This window comes from Leuciscus leuciscus (assembly GCF_965113295.1).
Source record: "Leuciscus leuciscus genome assembly, chromosome: 1".
NCBI classification, from domain to species: Eukaryota; Metazoa; Chordata; class Actinopteri; order Cypriniformes; family Leuciscidae; genus Leuciscus; species Leuciscus leuciscus.
This window is the reverse complement of record NC_138725.1, coordinates 19,096,149-19,118,750: the sequence shown is the minus strand read 5'-3', so window position 1 is coordinate 19,118,750 and position 22,602 is coordinate 19,096,149. Positions and strand designations below refer to the sequence as shown.

At 37.6% G+C, this 22,602-nt stretch overlaps 2 protein-coding genes across 8 annotated transcripts in view; one reads left to right on the top strand and one right to left on the bottom strand.

Moving 5' to 3' along the window:
• Positions 1-6,714: 6,714 nt before the first annotated feature.
• On the bottom strand, positions 6,715-13,502 carry LOC309502167 (SLAM family member 5-like). Of its 2 annotated transcripts, none has more exons than XM_082174435.1 (4): positions 13,408-13,502; positions 9,055-9,378; positions 7,313-7,603; positions 6,715-7,225 (listed from the first exon to the last, which is right to left on the bottom strand). In XM_082174435.1, the coding sequence occupies exons 2-4, from the start codon at positions 9,335-9,337 to the stop codon at positions 7,110-7,112; spliced, it is 690 nt and encodes a 229-aa protein (XP_082030561.1). In that variant the 5' UTR covers positions 9,338-9,378; positions 13,408-13,502; the 3' UTR covers positions 6,715-7,109. The 2 variants fall into 2 exon arrangements, with proteins under 2 accessions (XP_082030561.1, XP_082030560.1); XM_082174434.1 differs by lacking the exon at positions 13,408-13,502 and adding an exon at positions 9,792-10,064.
• The window catches only part of LOC309500164 (uncharacterized protein), a 24,061-nt gene continuing 14,749 nt past the window's right edge, over positions 13,291-22,602 (top strand). For 3 of the 6 annotated variants that reach the window (XM_082171731.1, XM_082171730.1, XM_082171728.1), the window contains exons 1-6: positions 13,291-13,476; positions 16,527-16,853; positions 19,698-20,042; positions 20,132-20,257; positions 20,361-20,390; positions 20,571-20,600. In XM_082171731.1, the coding sequence (XP_082027857.1) occupies positions 13,431-13,476; positions 16,527-16,853; positions 19,698-20,042; positions 20,132-20,257; positions 20,361-20,390; positions 20,571-20,600 (904 nt within the window). In that variant the 5' untranslated portion in view covers positions 13,291-13,430. Of the gene's footprint in view, positions 13,477-15,570; positions 15,734-15,846; positions 15,965-16,526; positions 17,476-17,561; positions 20,043-20,131; positions 20,258-20,360; positions 20,391-20,570; positions 20,601-22,602 lie in introns of those variants that run through there. The other 3 variants (XM_082171729.1, XM_082171732.1, XM_082171733.1) reach the window with 3 other exon arrangements.

Genomic DNA, 22,602 nt, shown 5'->3' with positions numbered 1-22,602 from the left:
TTACAAATGGTTAAGTAAAGAATTTGAATTATTTACATACTAAATATGATATTCAGTTCCAATCCCTTTTATTCGCCTAAAACCTAAGCTGGATGTGCTGGGTATCTGAACTGAATGGTGTGTCTGGTGGAGTCAAGGTGCCCTGTTGTGACTCTCTGTGCTTTCTTGTCCTGTATTCTGCCGTATATATTCTCCAGTTCTTCCTTGCTGGTCTCTTTCCCCTCGCTGGGAGATCTCCTCTTCTTTTATTAACGGTCTGCTGTTTCTTTTGAAGGAACTCTGCTCTTCAAACTGGGTCTGCATCTCTGCGCTGTCTATAAAGACACTGCCTTTCAGCAGCAGTTAATCTTGCCATACCTGACAAGAGAGATGATTGTGGATGTCCTATGTGTTTTATTAAAAATACAACATTTCTGGTTGTATATTGTCTGTGGAGAGTCTGTGGTGTTACCAGGAAAGACCGTAACACCGCAGACAAATGAGCCTAAATCCAGACTTTTCTATAAATGGAGGCTGCCATCATGATTCAAGTTCAGGGGAAATTTTCGTATGTATTTATATTTTTTTTTATTAAAATATAATGAGTAACTGGTTAGCAAATCACAACTGTTTACGGGACATAAACCACTCTCCTTGTTTGTTTTATCAGGGCAAATCATATTCCCCAGCCATCTACGCATTGCGTTCTCTCAATTTCTCCCAAAGGTTTTTATGTGAAAAGGAATATAGTGTGTACATGCCCTCGGCCCAACAGCCCTTCTGTTCTCTAAAGCATTCAAGTTGTAAGGAGGCTTCAACCTACACTATTTAGACACTCAGATATTTACATAACATTTTAAAGAAAGAGAGTGATTTTGAACAGCTTTTCAATTGTCAATTTGATTTTACATTTCAATATTTCTTTCAATCGAACTATTTAAGATAATAAATACTTCTGAACAAACTCCAGTGTTGTGCTGGCTTCCACCTGATACTCTAGGTTGAATACACAGTAACAGGCGAGGAGAGCGGAAGGCAGTGGTGAAGACAGTCATGTGAACACCAGGTGGGATTACGACCCTCCCCTCAATCCACAGCATCCATTTGTTTGCAGTCAGGATTGTCTCTCCTTAGTAAAGACAAGAGTCATCACAAAAATTATATTTCATAGCAATACATTCTCTAAAAGATTTGCTCCACATAAATGACTGTAAATGTAAAACAGGGCAGGGAGCATACACATCTTCCAAGCAGTGCATTAGCAGCAGTAACTGGTGATAGAAAAACAGAAAAAGTGACACAGGCATAGCAAGCGATCTGAAATAGCAATAACGACATTAGAGGTGGCTACTAAGGATGAGAGAGTACTCCACATAACTTCAGTTTTTGAAGTGACTGTGCTGTTCCTGACTGGTGAATGACACGACACAAACTGCATTCACTAGTGTTTTCCAGACTAGACTTTATTTGCTTGTGCTTATACATTCAAAGGATTCGTTAACATTGAATGTGAAACTTATCGAGCATGATGATCCTTGGAGTGATGGGGAGAGACAGCTGGGCCTCTGATTCTGCGGGACTGGTGAATGCCTGGAGGAACCTTTTGGGGTTCTTCACTTTGCCACACCGGCGGGACCGTCTGTAGATCCTCTAGGACCCTTTAAAAAGGGCCGGTTCTCTGAGGAACCACACAGGTTTCCTGAGGAACTCTTATATGAGGCACTGTGGGGAACAGTTTTGGGATTTTATTTGAATTTCTTATTAATTTTCATGTTGTTCCTATGGTTACCATTAACTTCTATAATGGTTGTTGATATTCTCACTAGAAACAAGATAGAGGAAGTAGAGGCTTCGACCCTGAAACACTATTCCTTATGTCACAAAGCAGAAAACATTTTCCATTATAACAGAGTTAAGGTGGAGTAAAATGACCTGTTGTTCTGTGAATGTTCACTGGTGAATTCCAGTCATTTCAATAAGAATCCACATGATCTGCAATTTCATGTGTGGTAAAAAATGTCACTATGGGACCAAGTTGGTCACTGGAATTCTCTGGATTTGACCAACAGAAATCTGTGTGAAAGTGACTCCTGTGTGAGCTGTGCTTCATCATGAAATTCACAAATGTGACGCACCTTTACTCGCTGCAACATAAAATGCAATCAATAATAGAATCTTCGCAAGGGACATGTGAGGTACTTAACGAGTTAGAAAAGTGAAAAGATGCAGCAGCTTAATTTTCCATTTTGTTTTTCCTCTTTTCTGGTGGATGGTCCGGCACTTCAGTGATTTTCAGGTCTACAGGAGGATTTTTATTCTTGTTCAAACTTATATTTACCGAGGTCCCTGCAAAGTACAAAATGTACTGTTAGTAATGTTATTAAAGAGATAGTACACTGTAAAAAATAAAATCGTAAAAAAACGGTCAATGACTGTCAGCTGCGGCTGCCAAACAAAAACCGTAAAAATAAAGTAAAATATCTTAATTTAAATGAAGTGCAAAAAACTTTTACAGAAATTTTCCTTAAATGTTTTACAGAAAAACACTGTTATTTTACAGCTATTTCCTGAATTATTACGATCAAACACCTTCATTGTAAAAAAAATCCCATAAAATAACAGTCAAATGACTGTCAGCAACGGCTGCCATACAAAAACCGTAAAATTTATGTAAAATATCCTAATTTAAATAAGTGCAAAATACTTTTACAGAAATCTTCATTAATCTTTTTGAACAGAAACACACAGTTAAAACACAGTTATTTCACATTTATTTTCTGATTTTTTTACTGAAAAACATGCAGTTAATTATATGCATGATTTGTTGTGACTATACGTCACTGCATCAGCAACTACACAGTTACTGTCTGTTAAATAAAGCAACTTGCAGCATATCATCAGTGTTTCTCTGCTCATCCTGAACTGAAGCTCAGGCTCTACTCTTCAACACAATGGTGACACACAAAACATACCATACAGAAACACTTTAAACCCCAACAGAACATTAAACACTAACAGATCTCTCAGGATCTCAGCATCTTCACTTATTACAATCCAGACTTTATTTCTTTCATACTAACATTCTTATTGAGAATTAACAGAGGTTTAGAAGTTGAAGTTTTATTGAAAAGAATAAAGTTTGATGTCACCATGATGGAGATCAGTGTTTGCTTTAGTTGGGCTCTTGACCTTTTAGTGTTTAACTTTAATGTTTCTCTGGCTCTGACCGTTTTTTTACGATTTTATTTTTTACAGTGTAATTGTAACTCAATACATTTCAAGTCACGCTAGTCACCACCCAGCCAGCAATGACATGTGGGGCCCAAATGGGTCTGACATGAATTGCCCAATTAAGACCCATGCAGTACCCTTACAGGTCCCACTTTTAGTACGTCTGGGCTTCCACGGCTTGCCCCAATGTGGATCCCGGGTGCAAGCCCATAATGGGGCCCACATTTGCCGCCCATGAAGCCCTCATCTGGGCCCCACATGTCATTGCTGGCTGGGAATAGATCAATAGTATGTAATGGGAAGAAGTGTGTTTGTCCTGTGAAGCAAATGGCAGCGATGTGTGTTAGAGATGTAAGAGACACAACAGTCCTCAATCTGCATAATGACGATTCGATTCCCTCGCATCAGATTCACAGCATTAGCATACAGTGATGATGAGGCCATTGTCCCTCATTTAATTCACATGAATACTTTTAAAGTGGCAACGGCTGTACTAGGGCATTAAAGGGTTAGTTCACCCAAAAATGAAAATTCTGTCAGTAATTACCCTCATGTTGTTCCAACCCCGTAAGACTTTCGTTCATGTTCAGAACACAAATTAAGATATTTTTTCATTAAATCTGAGAGCTGTCTCACTCCTCCATTGGCTTCTATTGTAATTGAAACTTCCCGGCCCAGAAATTTAGAAAAGACAATGTTTAAAATATTCCAAGTGACTACAGTGGTTCAATCTTAAGTTTATCAAGCCACGAGAATACTTTTTGTGCGCAAAAAAAACAAAAAAACAGTTGTGTATTAGCATCAGTTACTTTACAGTTGACAGACAAACAGAAATAAATGCTTATATGTTATATTAAGTATAAAAACAATCCCAGTAACTGATATATTTAAAATTTTGGCATATCAGCCCCTCCCACACTGTAATTCATCATCAGTGAAGCTCCTCCCACATCAGTCACATGGTCAGTTAAGCCCCTCCCACATCAGTCACATCATCAGTGAAGCTCCTCCCACATCAATTATCCAATAAATGCTGGAATATTCCAATCAGCTACAAGACGAGCATCAGAGCATCTGGAAGAGCTGAAATCTGCTAAGACTGAGTTTATTAAAGAGGACAGTGAGAACGTCTCGGCGGCTGCCGCTGGAGGTCCGCTAGAAGAACAATGAGCAAAACGCCAGTGATCCAGTTGGGCCGCCAACTTTGCCACAGGTGGTCCACCACTGGACTCATGTTAGCTGGGAAGTATACAAATGCTGCCTGGTATCGGTTGTTGGTATCGGATCATTTTTACGAGTACGAGTACATGAGCTCAGTATCGGGCCCGGTGCACCCCTACTGTTTGACATACACTGGTGTTGTGGTTTTTAATTTAGCTTGGTAGGGTTCAACATTAACTGTGTCATCTTTAAATTTTGACCATAATTTTGAATTCACTTCCTCAGCTGTAGGCCCCTGTGTGTGTGAATGGTGCTCAGTACCTGTGGTTTCCTGTTCAGCAGTCAGCTCAACCGCATCTTCTAAATTTGGTAATGGCTCAACAGAAAGCTGCAAGACAAACAGACTGTTTCTTCATCAAATGTAGATTCCATTCATAACTTATGCATAAAATTTCTTCCTAAGAGGTTCAAAGGTAAGTCAGGAATTATGGTAAATTTATGGAAAAGGGTCTCCCGTCAAGAGGTTTAACCTCCGGCGTGGGTGTCACTGGGCAATGTACGTCAGTTCCAGATATTACCAAAGAGCATACAATTTGGTTTGCAACTGGCCCCTCATATTCAAGCCCAGAAATTGAAGAACTTAAACTGAAGGGGGGGGGGGGGGGGGGGACTTCTGTGATGACTTCTGTGATGAATGAGTACATTCAAAACTCATCGGCTTAGACTGCATTTGAAGAAAAATAAACACAACAGTATCCATTGTCCCTCACGCATTCCAGCCACGGGTAGTCATTTTCCCATTCAATTCTATATTTTTGTGCTCTTTTCTTTTTCGCCGGCTGCTCGGAGGTAGTCATTTTTACATTTCCCGCTGTTGTCACTTGTCGTCATCGTTGCTACGATACGTGACTCACAATGACTGAAACGACCAATTAAAAGGGCATTCTCTGATGATGTTCCAAGATGTTAAAAACGCTACGCTGATCATAGACAAACAGGGGGAGAAATTAGTATCTTAGCCTACAAATGTCTTCGTTCATAGTCTGACATATATTAGAAGTTATGTGTCTGTCATGGATTTGCACTGAACTGATTCTCAAAAATACGGAACAAAGTGCGTTCCATATCAGTTCAATACGGAACAAGACTTTTATGTCAAATACGGGACGATTCCGTATTATACGGAACGGTTGGCAACCCTATTTGCGGATCATGCAACCCTAACAACAGACCAACATTGAATCAACATTGACAAACAAGATAACAAACAACTTAACAAAATAGATCAAGATCAACATAAAATCGATATTTGTTCAACTTAAATTAAATCCTTTCATTTACATTGAATCAACATTAAAACAATATCAAATCAGTCTTGCTTTATGTACAGCAGGATTCTATGCCAGTATATCTATTTTTTAAATAGAGTTGTATATCTTATTTATTCTTGTTATGAATAATAATACCATTTGGTTCGTTAGTCCGTTGGGTTGGTTTCACTCCTCAAGCAAACCGCCCCAGAGTTCATTTGCAATCGGGCCAAGACCACCTCATTCAGGCGGTCTAAGAGCGATTGTTTTGGTGCAGATCTGAGCGTTATTGCCGTATGCTTAAATGAACCGAACCAAGCGAGACAATGCACCAGATCCCGAAACAAACGCTCAGGTGTTAAAGCACCCTGAAATGGCTAATGTCTCACCCAAACATGTCTGGCCAGCTGGCTCAGTGGTCTCTCCAATGGCAGAACTCCTGTACTTTGTGGATGACAAAGTGTTCGCCCTATGAAGCGCCTGAAACTGTACCCTACAGCCTGATGGAATCTCATGGTGTTGGATATGAACGAAGCCCTGAAGAGGTAAGAAATAAGTGGAGGGACATTGGAAATGTCACAAAGCGGAGGGTTACAGCATAAAAAAGAGAAGCAAACAAGACTTGTGGAGGTACCAGTTCTGCTCCTCCTCTGAGTACAGAGGAAGGGAAAGCTTTGGCCATCCTTGGGCATCCGAGGCATTGGAAGGGATCTGTGGAGGCATAGACCCATGTGCTTTGACCAGCAATGTGATTCCCCAAAAGTCTTTTGAAATATGCATTTTTAAATACGTGCTTTTCTAATAAAAATGTAAGCAATTGTTAAATGAAGCTGAAGCATGTCTAAAATGCTTTTAAATGATTAAATGCCTGAATAATGTGACTAAAATATGTTGATTATGAAGCATATGCGTGAAATGAAATAGAAACTTTATTTTTCAGCGTAAGCCACCTTCACATACACTACAACCAGCAAATAACTGAAGTTGGCTACAAAACACGACAAAACAAGCCAAACATGACACAAAACACATCTTTGATTGAAGCACTCGTTTAATTCTTAAGAGTGGTCTTCTTAATTCAACAGACAAACAGAATGCCAATCATTGATCCCATCATTGATGAATCACTCACATTTACTTCAATTAGAATTATTAGCCTCTGAGGTGTGTCTGTCCATCCCTCAGGTGGAGCAATTATAGCAAGAAATGACTTCTAAATGTCTTAAAACCAAAGATTGGGCATTGATGGTGGACTGGTGTTGAATCCAGTTGTTTGACGATTGATTTTTGGTCCCTTATTTTATGTGACATCAGAATTCTAAGAGAGAGGTTTTACAACCAGCTGTTTGAGAATATTCCTACTTTCTGTGAGAACGTACAGTATGATTTATCATCGAGGTCCTCGTGATGATGTCTGTTCTCTCGTCCCTACTTTGCATCCCTGGATCTGATGTCATAAACCACAAAAGCAACAGCAGCCACGCCCACCAGAGCAGTGATGACCAATCGGGTCACAGGTTCAGTAAAACCACAACAGTAGATTTCTAAAGGAAAAAAAATTGAACTTCAGTTTTTTTTTTTTTTTTACTGGAATTTATATTACTGCAGTTACCAAAGAAACGCTGACATACCTGGACATGGCTGACATAATTTACTGATGTCCAGATGTTTGGTATGGTTTCTGATGGGATTGTTGAGCACACAGCTGTAGGGGTTTTTATCCTGATTTTCCACCTCCAGATGTAAAGAGATGCTGCTTCTGAGATCAGACACACTGATGCTGGACAATAAACTGCTTCCTTTGTACCAGGAGAGAGTCACATGATTCACATTCAACACTGAACACAGCAATGAACAATTTGATGATGATGACGAAGAACATTGTGAAGAGTCTCTGGTGATGGCAGGAACAGGCAGACGAGCTGGAGAATAAACGTAAATAATCACTTTTGGCTGATAAACCAATGTATTTGTAAAATACAGAAAAGCATTAATTTAAAAAAATGACTCATTTGCAGTAATCACTGGGTATCAATTGACACCGTATCTGTGTCCGAATTCAGAGGCTGCGTCCTTCGAAGGCCACATTTGAAGGCCGACTGTGTCACTGTGGCACAATGAATTCTGTTCCAATTCAAAGTGCATTTCACATGTAGCCTAATGAATGATACAACAGATGGATCCTGTGCGGCCTCCCTTATCCCAGAATTCATTGTGCGCCAGTGACGAAAGGATTTTATTTTATAAATTTTTTTGAGAAATTGCCAAATTACACCTTAGACCCACATCTGGTACTAGATGTGGGCTGTCTAGGACTTTTTAATTTAAGTATTAGGTTATATTTACTCGAATAATGTAAAAGTGAAAAAATATATATGTATAAAGTGGTTCAAATGTTGACATTTTACCAAGATACGATTTTGTTTTGTTTATACTCGACACGAGTATAAAATATAAAGTATCCTTAACAAACTCGTCTCCATACCAGCGTAATGATTCCGATCTTCAACCAGATGGAACTGGATAATGTACTGATTGTTCCAATCCAATCTGATTTCTGACCTGTAATGCTGCCTGGATCATAATCATACACTGTTCTTTCATTGGCCAGAGGAGAACTGAGCGACTGAGCATGGGTTCTCCCAAGGTTTTATTCTCCATTCTGTCACCTGATGGAGTTTTGGTTCATTGCCACTGTCGCCTTTTTCAAGTTTTTTCGTCTTTGTCGCTCTTGGATTTTGGCTTGCTTAGTTGGGGACATTTAATTTAATTTTTAACAATATTATTGATCTGCCTGCATTGACACCATTATATGAGAACTGAACTGAGCTGGACAATGACATCACGGTTTTCTCCAGAGTGGCTATATATATATATAAACTAAATTAATATTTTTATTTTTGTTTTTTACAACAAAGCTTACTTCAGCTGGACTGTAACGCTAATTTTCTTCTGGAAACAATCTTTGTTGCATTATTTTCCTGTTATCTCTGGAAAGCTGTTTTGAAACATTCTGTATTGTAAAAAAGAGCTATCCAAATAAAGGTTTTAAAAAGTAGGTTTTCCAGAAAAATAAAAAGGAAGAAAGTCCATTCAGGCAAAAATTGAAAACCACGTGCACGTGACTCGGCATGAGCCCACGAAAATGATGTTTCTTGAACTGAAACATCTCAGTTCTAGAAACTGTTACTGTATATAGCAATAACAATACTAACAAGTACAGTAAGTGAACACATCCTAAGACCAATGCTACAAAAAAATTAACAAATTGTTGATTCTGTATCTCATCCCATCTATTTTATTATTTTAAATCATATTTCAATATTGTGGTTTTGTTCAAATAAAAATAATTTGAAATGGTCAAGTTACTCACAATAGACGGTAAGATTAAATCTCCTGACTTGGTCTCCTGCTCCTCCCTTGATGTTTACTTCATAAGCTCCAGTGTCTGTGGTTCTGATGTTTGTGATGGTCAGAGATCCAGTGTGATTCAGCTTCAGTCTGTCTTTGAATCTCCCATCAGGACCATCGAATAATGAGATCTGACCGGCATCTATGAGAGCTACGAGAGCACCTTGATCTCCAAACCTCCACAGTACCTTATTTCTCAGTAGTATAGCAACACCAGGCTCTAGAGTGACTGAATCTCCCTCCATCACTGACACGGACTTCACTGCATCTATATCACCAAACACACCTGCAAAACAAAACAAACTTATAGACAAATGAGCACTAGCCACTACTAATTTAACTTTAAATTAAACACACACACATAGGCCTGAGGATTATACATACATATAAAAGTCTACAGAATTACATACAGTAGATTAAATGAAGACAAAAGTTGCCTATAAAGAATTAAATTTGTTCCCATAAGGATATGAATTTTTCCCTGCAATATCTATTACCATGCATTAAGCGTTAAGGCCAGGATCTGTTTTTGCTGGGTAAATAAAAAAAATAAAAAAATAGATAACGACAAAACAAAAGACATTAACAAAGGTATCTAAATAACAGATGTGTTTTAGCTAATAAAAAAAGTACGTTGCTTAGAGGACATAGTATTTATTTATTTTTTTCTCTGTATTACTGAAGCCAAAATATGCTTACCAACGGGATTCCACAAACAACAGAGCAAAGCAAACAGACGAAGCATTTTCCTCAAAAGTTCGCAGACGTCTCCAGTAGCTAATAGCCTATCAATCGGCATTAATCTCCTGAAAACTCTTCAAAGCCCACAAGTTTTGTAATTAAATGAGAACAAAAGTTGTATGAAGTGATGTTTGTGAGAGTTGGCAGTCAGAATAAACTCCTGTGCTGTTCTCGTGTCGAGTTACACCCATAAAACCACAAAGCACGACTTATATTGGTGTCATTTCCCTTTTATTAGAGATAGTTGTAATAGGAAATGAGAAAACAATCCTTTTGCTTTAGTTTCTGAAATGCATGCTATAAGAGATGAGAATAACTGAAGAGTGTACACGTGAAAAATCCGCCTGTAGTAAACTTTAGTAGCCTATTTTCTATAGTAAAATGTAGTCAATTGTAGTATACTGTAGTATATTATAGAATTTACTGCACTTTGTTACAGCATGCTGTAGTATTAACCATGGTGAACTGATAAACTGTAATAACTACTGTACTGTAGTAAACTTAACATAGAAAATGTGGTTAAAAAATTCTTTAGTAAATACTATATTGTTTTTGAACCATCCTTGAATTAATTTGTTGTGGTAATTTTATAGATGCTGTGGTAAATATGTGGTAATATAAACGGCTTTACCCACTACTCTAGTAAGTTTTCTAGAACTATAGTCAAGAATACCACACAGTTTACTTTAGTAAAATCTGAAGTATACTATAGACTATAGTATTTTAATTACTGTAGTACCTTAACTATAGCATGATTCAAAATCACTATTGTATTTACTAGAGAAATTTTACTATAAATTATTATATTTTTTTTTTCATGTGGGATATGTACCCTTAGCCTACGGAAATTAACCATAGGTTTACTATAGTAAAACTGTAGGCAAGGCATGTTGATTTATGTAGCACATTTAATACACAGGGGTAATTCAAAGTGCTTTACAGAATAGTTAATAAAATCACAGATAAGAGAACCAGCTGTAGAACTAGCTGTGAAACATCGGATGTTATCGGTTTGGTTTGACCACTAGATGGCCATAACGTACACCGTGTTGGAAAGCTTCCAGTTGTAAACCCTTTAAAGGTGGGGTAAGCGATATTTGAAAAACGCTGTTTGAAAGTTGCTCGGACCAACCAGACACCAGGGCCGTGCACAGACCTTTTGAGGGGCATGTGCTGAAACTGAAAAAGAGCATTTGTGAAGGATCACGTGAGTACTGAACTGGAGTAATGATGCTTAAAATTCAGCTTTGATCACAGAAATAAATGACATTTTAAAATATATTCAAATAGAAAACAGTTATTTAAAATTGTAAAAACATTTCACAATATTACTGTTTTTGCTGTATTTTGGATCAAATAAATGAAGCCTTGGAATGAATTAAATCATGAATTACATTCTGCATGATAAAATATAAAGATTTCACAGTGATCTTCTGTAATGTTTTTTTTTTTAGTTACTACTACAACATTACTGTAGTAAAACCATGTTTTACGACATTTTATACATGTGAGGACGAGCGGAGAGTATAGAATACTATAGATTAAAAAAATAGCTAGATAGCGAATACGTGCAAATTAACAGCCTTGAATTAACCATAATTGAATATTATTATCATAACATGGTTAGCATAAATGTTAATAAATTAAGTGTATCAGCAATCATAAATCAAAGAAGAAATTTCTTAGAAATATATGTTACCTAGGTGACGAGGATCACTCGTCGCTTTGTGTAAGTTCCAGTACGAAACAGCGCGGGGCGCACCTGTCATGATTTTCCGATGGTAAAAACTAATTATATGTTGCTGTATTACTTATCAATACATAGTTTTTGACCAGCAAATGTGTGCAAATGTGCATTTTTTTTGTCCGTCATTAAAACGGCGCCGGCGCCTGCCGGTGTGGTGAATTATAGCTTCGGTTAAATACTAGTATATGAAACGTATAATTTAAAATACATTAAATACATTAATGACTCGTTATAACGTAGTACAAACGTCTTCTATAATAAAGTGATTTCGTATGATTTGTAACCAGGCACTAAAGCGATTACCCATAAAACGTGCTTTGAACCAATCGGATTGCTTGGGTCCTACGCCCGGACTATTCACACCGAAGTGACCGGATTATTCACCACACCGGCATCACATTACATTTTCATCAACAGGCTACAAACTAGCTATATAGGTGGGGCTCTCAGTTTTTCCTGTTGTAAAATACATTTGGCCAAAATCGCATTTTATAAAAGATGAAATGCTACTGAATGCACGCACAGGCTATTTAAGTGTAGGCATATGACTAGATGGCAAATGCTAGCCTAGACCTCTCTCTCAGGCGACGTCCCACAAGCTCGTTTTAAGAACTTTCATTGGCTAAATATTTGTAAAACAGACAGACAGACGTAAAGGGTGACCAATAGCATTGATAACATTTTTTTTTTTTAAAGGGCACTTTGGAGTGTAAGGGCAAAAAGGGCATGTGCTCTGCACAGGTTGAGCCCTACCTGTGCACGTGCCTGCCAGACACAACAACAAATGTGTAGCCAATCAGCATTAGGGGGGCGTATCTATGACTGTGGAGGAGAGAGAGCGAGCAAGAGGGAGATTTGAAGAAAGACTGTAGAAAGAGAGATGGCTGAGAGACATTACCAAAGAGAAAAGCTCAGGAGAAATCACTGGAAAATGAAGGGTTAAGATCAGAAAGAGCTTTAGCACCCGTGTTAATATTAGCAAAGCTTTCCAGCGCTGGAGAGAGTGAAGCGGGAAGGCCTGATAACCGACGCGGATGTTGCTTTGATTCCGCTTCATACGTTAGTAACACTGGTTTTCACAGAAACAAGATATGCTGTTGTTGTAATGTTAGCTATAGTAACAGGACAGTTTTATGTGTCAGTTTTATGTTTTATATGTTTGTCTGGAGCTGCTGTGCTGTTGGAAACTAACAACAATCCCTTGTTTGTATTTATTCTTGTGTATGTATGTTCGTTTTATGTGCTTCCTTGTCGTTCGTTCATCATCTTCGCTTTAATTTGTTGCGCTTCTTCTGTAAATAGACATACATTGCGTGTGTAATGGAGGCCAGCTCGTGAGAGTCGACTCCTTGAGAATGCTGTGTTTACTGTTTGTTTAGCGCCCTTGTTAGTGCACCCAGCTAAATGATATGAAAGCTTCAGTGCTTCACAAAGCTTTGTTCAACCATCACTACTAAAAGGTAACACACTCACAGAAATGCTCACATTCCCCCACATGGAGTCTACCATTTGCTTCCTGAGGTGAATATTAACATGAATTACTTTATATTTGTATACAGTAGGCTATACACAATAATCATATAATATTCAGCATCATTACATATATAAATATTCATCATACAACAGAACATATATAATATTCATTGCCATTCATTAACCTGGGTCTTGTTTTCCCAGCTCTCCCCCAAACTAACAACATTTAAGACAGTCCAGTCACAGGAGCGATTGCGGGATTTCTGCTGTGGGTGCGGTTCAGGAATCTCAAACACTCAAAACACAGACACAACGGTGGAGATTTATAGACACAATCGTCCTTATCAAACTCACCTTTCACTCAACTTCTCATCAAAATGAAGAGCGTGTTTTCTATTTGTGTATTTTGCTTCGTCATAGAAGGTAAGTGTTTGAATTCTGGTTTTCTGTAATGCTTTCGGTTTCTCTTTCTACTTGGCAGGCGTGACAAGTGCTGTCTTTAAATGCCTTTGCTTATGAAGTACGTATTTTAAACTACACATTAGACCTATGATTGATGATGTGCTTGACTCATTCATTTAGAATTTTATAGGAACCTATCCTCCAAATATAAACGAAATGTTCTGCTTTAAAGGAAACTAGTTTAGTCAAGTTGACAACATAGATTCGAGTTTCCCGGATCAATAACTTCAATGTTACACACTGTATTGCCACTAAATTCAGTTAGAAAAGCAGTTTTACATGCATTTTAAATCTCAAACATCTTAAATAAATCTTCTAAATGTCATAGCACTAAGACGTAGTGCAGATCAACAAACAAAAATACATCTTGCAGATTAGTGTTGTCACCATACCAAAATTATGACTGTGATATGATATCAGACTAAAATACCTCGATACTGAATCGATACCACAAAAAAATAAAATAAAAACTGAAACAGTAAAAGTAATTGAAAAATATGACAGAATTTACAATTCATTGTTTTATAATAAAAAAAAACAACTCATTTGACCAGCATGTTCCTGCCCTGCTTTTTGACAATTCCCTCCCCTTTATTTTAAATAATAAATGATAAATAAATAATAATAATTACATGTCAGTGTGAACGAGCTAACAGAGAGGTTTGCAACAAGCACATTATTATCAATCATGTTAACATTCGCTAACCTTTTACAATTTTGAACAGGTTTGGATGACCAAAATCATATTTCGTGATAGGAGTCATTTAAAAAAATGTAAATGTAGTTTTAGAATTACATACAGATATTTAATTTAATTTTATCTTTGTTATTAAAAAAAGCAAAAATGCAAATTACAAACAATATGACAAATACTATAAAATTAAACAAATAAAATAAACAGCTACAATAAGTCTATTTAACAGTAGCATTCAAAAAAGAAATTAAGTCTTCGCTCTATAAATTAACCATAGACTGATTATTAATAAATAGATTGAAATTATTCAGTCAAGCATTGGGTGATTGTGTTTTTTATATATTGTCTAACATTACTCACACAGAATATTTAGGCTGCCGGTCCGGCCCTATTAAGGCCTGCACGGACCCAAACAGGAACACATCCGATTTCTAGATGTACAAAACTAACTGTGAAGACTTAAATGTAAACACCGTCTTTATCAGATTTTCCATATATATACTGGCCCTGATAATCATCACAAATACTTACGCTTGCTCCATTTCTGTAAACCTGTTTTTATGAATGAATGAGTCTCTCACCCGTTGCTCTATCCATAGATATCATATAATAAAGGCTAGATGTCTCGTCCGCGCTGCTGGCCAATGGAGGTCGACGTCCGCACACGGCGGCCATCTTACCACAGGGTGCTCACTCACTCATAACATGGTGCATGTACTTTTAAATAACCATAACTTGCTCAATTTTCAACCGATTTTCAAACGGTTTGGTTTGTTATAAACGTCAGAGATGTAGTTATGACATTGCATACATATGAATAATTATAACAATGGACTTCCATATGAAATAATTATAGCCACGATAATTCACAGCTTCCCTGTGGTTAGATGGCCGCCGGTGATGCCGGAAGTGACTCCGCCGTAAGACATCTAGCCTTTATTATATGCAGGGGGGCAGGGTTTCATAAAATATTGAAGGTTCCCCGGGCGCCGCCATTGGCTAGCGGACCATCACCTGCTGTTAGCATTCCATTGACTCCCATTCATTTTGGCGTCACTTTGACAGCGAATAACTTTACATCTGAGGCGTTTAAAGACTCCATTTGTCCATTATTTATTTCTAAAGAAACACGACAATGTATAAAAGGCTCCATTACCGTGTATCTTACGTTATGGCACCGTAGATGCAGTTTTTGTAAAAATAGGCTAACGATTGCGTCATAACCACGCGACTCTCTGCCGCACAGTAGAGAGATTACCGTATGGACAGGAGCAGAAGCTCGCGCGCAATCGGGGGGACGTGGAGGCAAAATGACAAAATAATTCATCAGAATACTTACCAAAAGTTGCTCCTGCTCCTAGCTCATGGACACCTCCTACTCACACTCTCCGTCTCTGCAAGTTTCGGAAGGGAATGATTCAGATTTCTCATGGCACAGCTACTAGAAGACAGATGGGTTGCTCACGTCACATCTACGTCGTCAAGCTCAGTTTGAGTCTGCGCAGTACGCTCAGCCATCAGGAAGTAAGAGCTTCTAATTGATTTCACTTTTCTCCGTTGAATCCAATGGGGTCGCTGTGTCCAGTTTATATACTGTCTATGATTATATGATAGGCTATCTATGGCTCTATCTATAGTTGTCTTCGTCAAGGTCAACAGCCGCTTGCGCCCCCTGCTGGTGAGATCGACTAACAGCAGATGGACATTATCAATCGGCAATCTACTGATATTCCTGCCGTTCCCGGATGTCAAATGGTGAATTTTCTGTCAAATTGAAACACTTATTTTGTGGAAGCGAAAAAAATTTGACCGAAAATTGCCTGTCGAATATTATAGGTTGTATTTTTAAACAGAATGAATATTTTGGAAGTGAAATCTGAAAGGTGAATATGGATTATTGAATTTTTAATAATGGATTTCTATTTTAATATACTTTAAAATATTATTTATTTCTGTGGTGCAAAGCTGGATTTTCATCATCATTACTCCAGTATTCAGTGTCAGAAATCAGTATAATATGCTGATTTAATATCAATTTCAGATTCGACAGTTGTGCTGCTTGATTGGAACCCGTGTTACTTTTTTCATGATTCATTGATGAATAAAAAGTTTATGGAAACTTGTTCTATTATATTTTTCCTACAAAGTCTATGGAAGTCAATGGCCACCGACAACTGTTTGGTTACCAGCATTCTTTAAAATATCTGCTGTGTTCAACAGAAAATTGGAAAACAGGTTTGGAACAACAAGTTCCAACAAGTTTAGTAAATGATGAGAGAAGTTTAATTTTTCATTTTTGTTTCCATTTGTTCTGCAGGCGTGTTTGATGTCGATCCAGATGAAGTGAAGACGGCGATCGAGGGAGATTCTCTCACTCTACAGGCTGATTTTACTGAAACACAGAGAGATGGTCTGGCAGAGTGGAAAGTTAATGAGACTAGGATAGCAATAATTAACAAAGCAACTGGCAAAGTGGAATATAGTGATGTGAAGTTGATGATGATGTTTAGTGGCAGACTTAATTTGGATCAAACTGGCTTTCTCACCATCTGGAACGTCAGAATCAAACACTCTGGTGAATATACAGTAGAGAGTATCAGCAGTGTAGGGACCAAAGCCAAGAAATTCAAAGTTATTGTGAAAGGTAAGTAAATTAAATCTGAACTTCTTTGTGTGTAGGCAAACTGCATTTGAATGAAACGAGAGAGTGTGTCCGCGGTGATACAAGAGACATGGATTTAAAGCTTCAATATGTAACTTTTGCATGTGTAACTAACTTCTCTCTGTTAATGTCTATAGCCGCGTTTCCATTACAAATTTGTGCAAATCTTTTGCGATATTTTCCAGAAGTCGATAAAAAAACTATTGCGAAATGACACCATTTCCATTAACCGATGTTATGCGACTGAAACGTATTTTTTTCCTCTCGCGATACTATAAGTCATTCCAATAATTATGGCAATGGATGTTGGTAGGTTTATGTATATCCCAGTCACTGCACTGGCCATTATTATTAATGGAGGAGACGTACGCGTGTTTTCCAATCATTAATGGCAAGTAAATCCATACTGTGAGCGGCACATATGAGGCGTTTCTGGCGTTTCTCCCTCATTTCTGCTTCATGATCTTGATAAATTGTGGCATTTCTTTGTCGCTTAGAATCCAGTATTCCTGTAATTCTTTTGTCTTTTTATTAGTTTAATGAAGAGCTCTTTCCAAACACACCGCACCATCCTTAAAGAATTATTGACTTCTACCTACGTCAGGTGACCTGTAAATAGGAAAACACTTCCATTGCAGTTTTGTGAAACATTTCTTTTTCGAATTGCCTGAAAAACCACCTAAAAACCAGCGTGAAAACATTTTTGCGATATATGGTAGTTTTTGTTAAATTAGCCGCGTTTCCATTAGCCTACCCTTCAAATTGCGCAAATTGAAAATGTCATTTCCGTAAAAACACGTAATTTTCGTAAAAACTCCCATTTATCACAAACAAGTTTTTACGCTCGCATGAGGTGGTTTTTCAGGCAATTCTAAAAATAAATATTTCGCAAAACTGCAATGGAAACAGTGTTTGTGCATTTACAGTCACCTGACGTAGATGACGCAGTGTGTTTGGACAGAAGACGAGACAGAGTTCTTTATTAAATTCATAAAAGACAAAAAGGAATTACAGGAATAATGGATTCTAAACCTCAAAGAAATGCCACAATCAAGACCTCGAAGCAGAAATGAGGGAGAAACACCCAGAAACACCTCATGTGGCGCTCACAAGTATAATAAGGGTCGTTCCGCACTGTCTGCTGAACTTGCGCAGAAACATCAAAATAGACATAGCCAGCTTTTTAAAATTGTTTTTAAAGCTAAACATTTAGACTATTTTAGGACAACTTATGAGCTTATTGACGATTTTTTATAATTCTTGACAAAATTAGAATATATTAAGTTATATTAAGACGCTACGATGAGCATTTACTTCTTTTAAAAAATGCGGGTCAGGAAGCGGGTCGGGTACAATATTTTCTTTTTCTTTTTTTGCGGTCCGAGTTGCGGGCGGGTTAGTTGAAAACGTCGGTCGGGTGCGGTTTGTAACTCAGAGCCGTCGCAATGGGGTAGGCAAGGTAGGCAGCTGCCTAGGGCCCCCAGCTGAAGGGGGCCCCCGATGGCCGCACGGTCGTTTGGTTGTGTATCTTCCCTCGTCAAACAGTATCAACCACTGTAAACAAACCACCACAGTGAGACAGCGCTATCGCTCTCCATTACTGCTCCGTGAGAGGGGCCCCCCAAACTAGAGGGATTCCCCCTATGCAAAAACAAACACTGTGAGTGCCCTAATCACTGTAATGTTGAAGTGACATCAACCGTCGCGCACCCCCCATTAGGTCCCCCACTAGCTGTCAGTGGAGGAGAAACTGTCGATCCCACACTCAGCGCTGCGTGGGCATTTAAATTTAAAAATGTCATCATGAAGCGCTCATACTCTTCAGGATTTTCCAAAAGACAGAGAAAGAAAGAAAAATAAGAAAAACGCCTAAGACAGCGGTAAGTAAACCATTATTATCTCCAATTCTGTCTGACGTGTTTTCACATCTCTGCGAACATAAACCTTGACATCAGTGACCAAACACAACGGTAGATGTGAGCGTTGTTAAAGGGTGAAAAAGTTAAACTAATAGTCATACACAACTTTGTTCTGTTTGCAGAATTTAAGCATAAAATACACACGAGACAACTTCTCTCCTCATCACTAAGTTACTAGCGTTCGAAAACTTCCTTTGAGCTAAATCCTCTTGATGCACGAGCCCAGATTACGATCGCATAAGATTTTTTCCCAAGTATAAATGGCAAAAAAAAACAAAAAAAAATCCTTGTTGTACAATGTTGTTAAAATAGTTTGTGTTATACACCATTTTAATACTTTTCTTTTAATTCAACATAAATTGTATAGCTTAAGATTAAAACACTGCTCTGCATAAAGAGAATACAGTTCTTAAGAATGATAATAGTAATATGAATAATTATACTTTTTTTACCTTGTTTTTGCCTTGTTGACAAAAATAAACATTAATCAAATTGTGTCATTCCCATCAACAATGCCTCATTGAAGACACTGTGTCCTTTACTACACTCTAGTGGCCACTTTGTGTAGCGTACTACAGAGTAATTCATGACTCTTAAAATGCACCAGAAAACAAGAAATCCCATCTGAATTTTAAAAATTTTCATGAGGGAGGACTTGGGACCTCACTTCACTCTTTTGCCTAGGGCCCCCAAATATCTTGAAACGGCCGTTTGTTTATACATTGACCCGCGCATCACTGGTGTGTATCAGTCCTTTTTGACCATTTTCATCTCATTTGAACAAAACCGTGATAATATTGATAATCGTGACATGACATTTTCACACCGTTAGATCTCTATTTGTGAGAATATGCAAGCTGAAATAAATAACCGACAGTTATGACATTATGAGATATTATTTTTGCAGAATCTCCACTCAAGTCTGTTGAAGATAATGAGGAAATAAAGGCATTGTTGGCCACAAAGGGAAACTCTGAGACTCTACACACGGACACTGAACTGCAGAAACGCGATCTAATACTGTGGAGATTTGGAGCTGAAGGATCTCTCATCGCTAAAGGCGATACAGAAGACAGTCACGCGTCACACTATGATGGTGACGATGGGAGATTCAGAAACAGACTGAAGATGGACATTAACACTGGATCTCTGACCATCAGTGACCTTGAAACTGAACATGCTGGAGAATTCAGACTAAAGATCATTAGTGACAGACGGATCTTATTCAAGAGATTCACTGTTACTGTCTCTGGTGAGTTTTATTATTCTGTCAGCACAGCTCTGAAACACTAGCGTCTGCTAGTACTTGAGTTGATCCAGGTGTCTCTTCGTTTTCTTCAGTGCCAGGTCTTCCTCCAGGAGTGGTGGCAGGGATATGTGTGGTTCTGATGCTGGCGGCTGTGGCTGCGGCGGCTGGTGTCGGGATTTACTGTCGACGCAGAGACTCTGAACTCAAGAAACTCATACGTAAGTCATACGTAAGTCATGCAGATGATGAAGAATCACTCAGTGTCTTCTCAGTGTCTCATCTGTTCATTCATCTCTGTTTCGATGTGCCGCTGACATGAAGCGGAGATCTCCAAACGACTAGAGCAACTGCGTAAGTATTACAGCTGATACAACAAAACAATTTACTTTTATGTACTACTGTAGATTTGAAATGCTTTTTCAGAGTCAATATTATTAAACTCATGAATGAATCGCTGTTTTAAAATGCTGAATTTACAACAAACTCACTTATAATCTCATTTGTGTTTCGATGTGCGGCTGTGACATGAAGCGAAGATCTCCAAACAACTAGAGCAATTGTGTAAGTGTTACAGCTGATACACATAGTTTAAATGTGTAAGGGACCGTTCGGTATTTATGGAAAGGACCACCGGAGGAAAATAGGGGAGGGTCATGTATTTTTATTCTTTGTTGAGGGGAGGGTCATCCAACTTTTATATTCATGAAAACAGCAACATTTCAAAGTGGCTTGTTTGCTGCATATCTTTTACATGTAGCTCCATGTTGCTCTCGCGGTATCAGCCCCCCATCTATATCAGATGGGTCTGACCCAACAAAAATCCAGTTTGGCGCTGTTTGACAGTGCACACGCACTTCAGTTCGCACTCAGAAAAAGTGCATCATGTCAGAACAGAACGCCAATGAAATGTTTACCCGGCAAAGCTTTAAAGCACGAGCAAATAATGAACTTTTGTGATTGCGAATAAGTGCAGTGTCCTGTGAGTGTAACTCTACCGCTGCATTAACATGTGATGTGTATGTACGGCGAGTTTTACAGTATTGGGACTGAGGCGCCAGAACTGCAGCTGATAGAATGTGCGCTGTAGCGCGCGCGATACTACCATATTTTGTTTCCACAATAATGTTAGTGAGTAAATATACTGAAATTGCCACCATAACAGTGGAGTGTGATGTGTAAGATGTAGGGCTACCACATCTTTAAATTACTATTAGTATTATTGAAGTTAACATAATAAAATACGTAGACCTACACCAAAAAACTAGTTGAGGATAAATTCGTTAAAATTGGGCAATTCCAGCGTTATGGACGTGACATTTGCAGTCAAAACTTGAAATATACAGAAAATGCATTTAATACCAATATATTGAAACGTCTGTTAATATATCCATACTCCCTTAATAAAGGAGTCAAGACATTAGAAAAATATCAGTCTACACATGCGTTTTATATTTAATATGAGGGAAATACACATGTGACGTGACACAAAAAAAATCTTTAACTTTTAGGTGGCAAAATATTTTTTAGTAATTCTATGAATTACACTGTGCAAACCAAAATATATACAGTACCAGTCAAAAGATTGGAAACATTACTATTTTTAATGTTTTTGAAAGAAGTCTCTTATGCTCATCAAGCCTGCAGTTAAAAAAAAAAAAATAAAAAAAAAAAATATTACAATTTAAAATAATGGTTCTCTTTTTTAATATATTTTAAAATGTAATTTATTTTTGTGATGCAAAGCTGAATTTTCATCAGCAAGTACTCCAGTCTTTGATGTCTTATGATCCTTCAGAAATCATTCTAATATGATGATTTGATACTCAGTTATTATAGACTATGAAATTTCTGAAAATGTGCTTATTTAAAGTGCTGGAGGCATTTTGTGATTATTTATATTATACAACATTTCTTAGGGGTATTAAGGGGTGCTGAATCCAAATCTGCTGTATATGAAGCTCAAAAATGTCCCAAAATGCCTCAAAATTGAGAAATTCAAAATGGCCGCCACCGCCAGGCTGAAATCTATTTTTCAGTATATCTTTTTGACTAAACAAGGTACAAACATGAAATAAATGTGCTTTTGTAAGTTTTCCTACATGGGCAATTCAATGCCATATTCAGATTTTAGATGTCATGTGAAGAAACTGCTTAGATATTGCAAAAATAGTTGTTTTTAACTATGAACTATTATTAACTAATTAATAATTAATTAATTAATTTTGAGGCATTTTGGGACATTTTTGAGCTTCATATACAGCAGATTTGGATTCAGCACCCCTTAATACCCCTAGAAATGTTGTACAATATAAATAATCACAAAATGCCTTCAGGGTTCTGATTTTGTGAAAATTGACCCTGTCTATTATCAATGATGGAAACAGTTGTGCTGTTTAATATATTTTTTTGGAATACTTTTTTCAGGATTCATTGATGAGTAAAACGTTAACAGCATTTATTCATAAAAACAGCATTTATTCAAAATAAAAACATTTCTAACAATATAAATCGTTACCATCACCTTTTATCAATTTAACGCATCCTTGTTGAATTAAAGTACTAA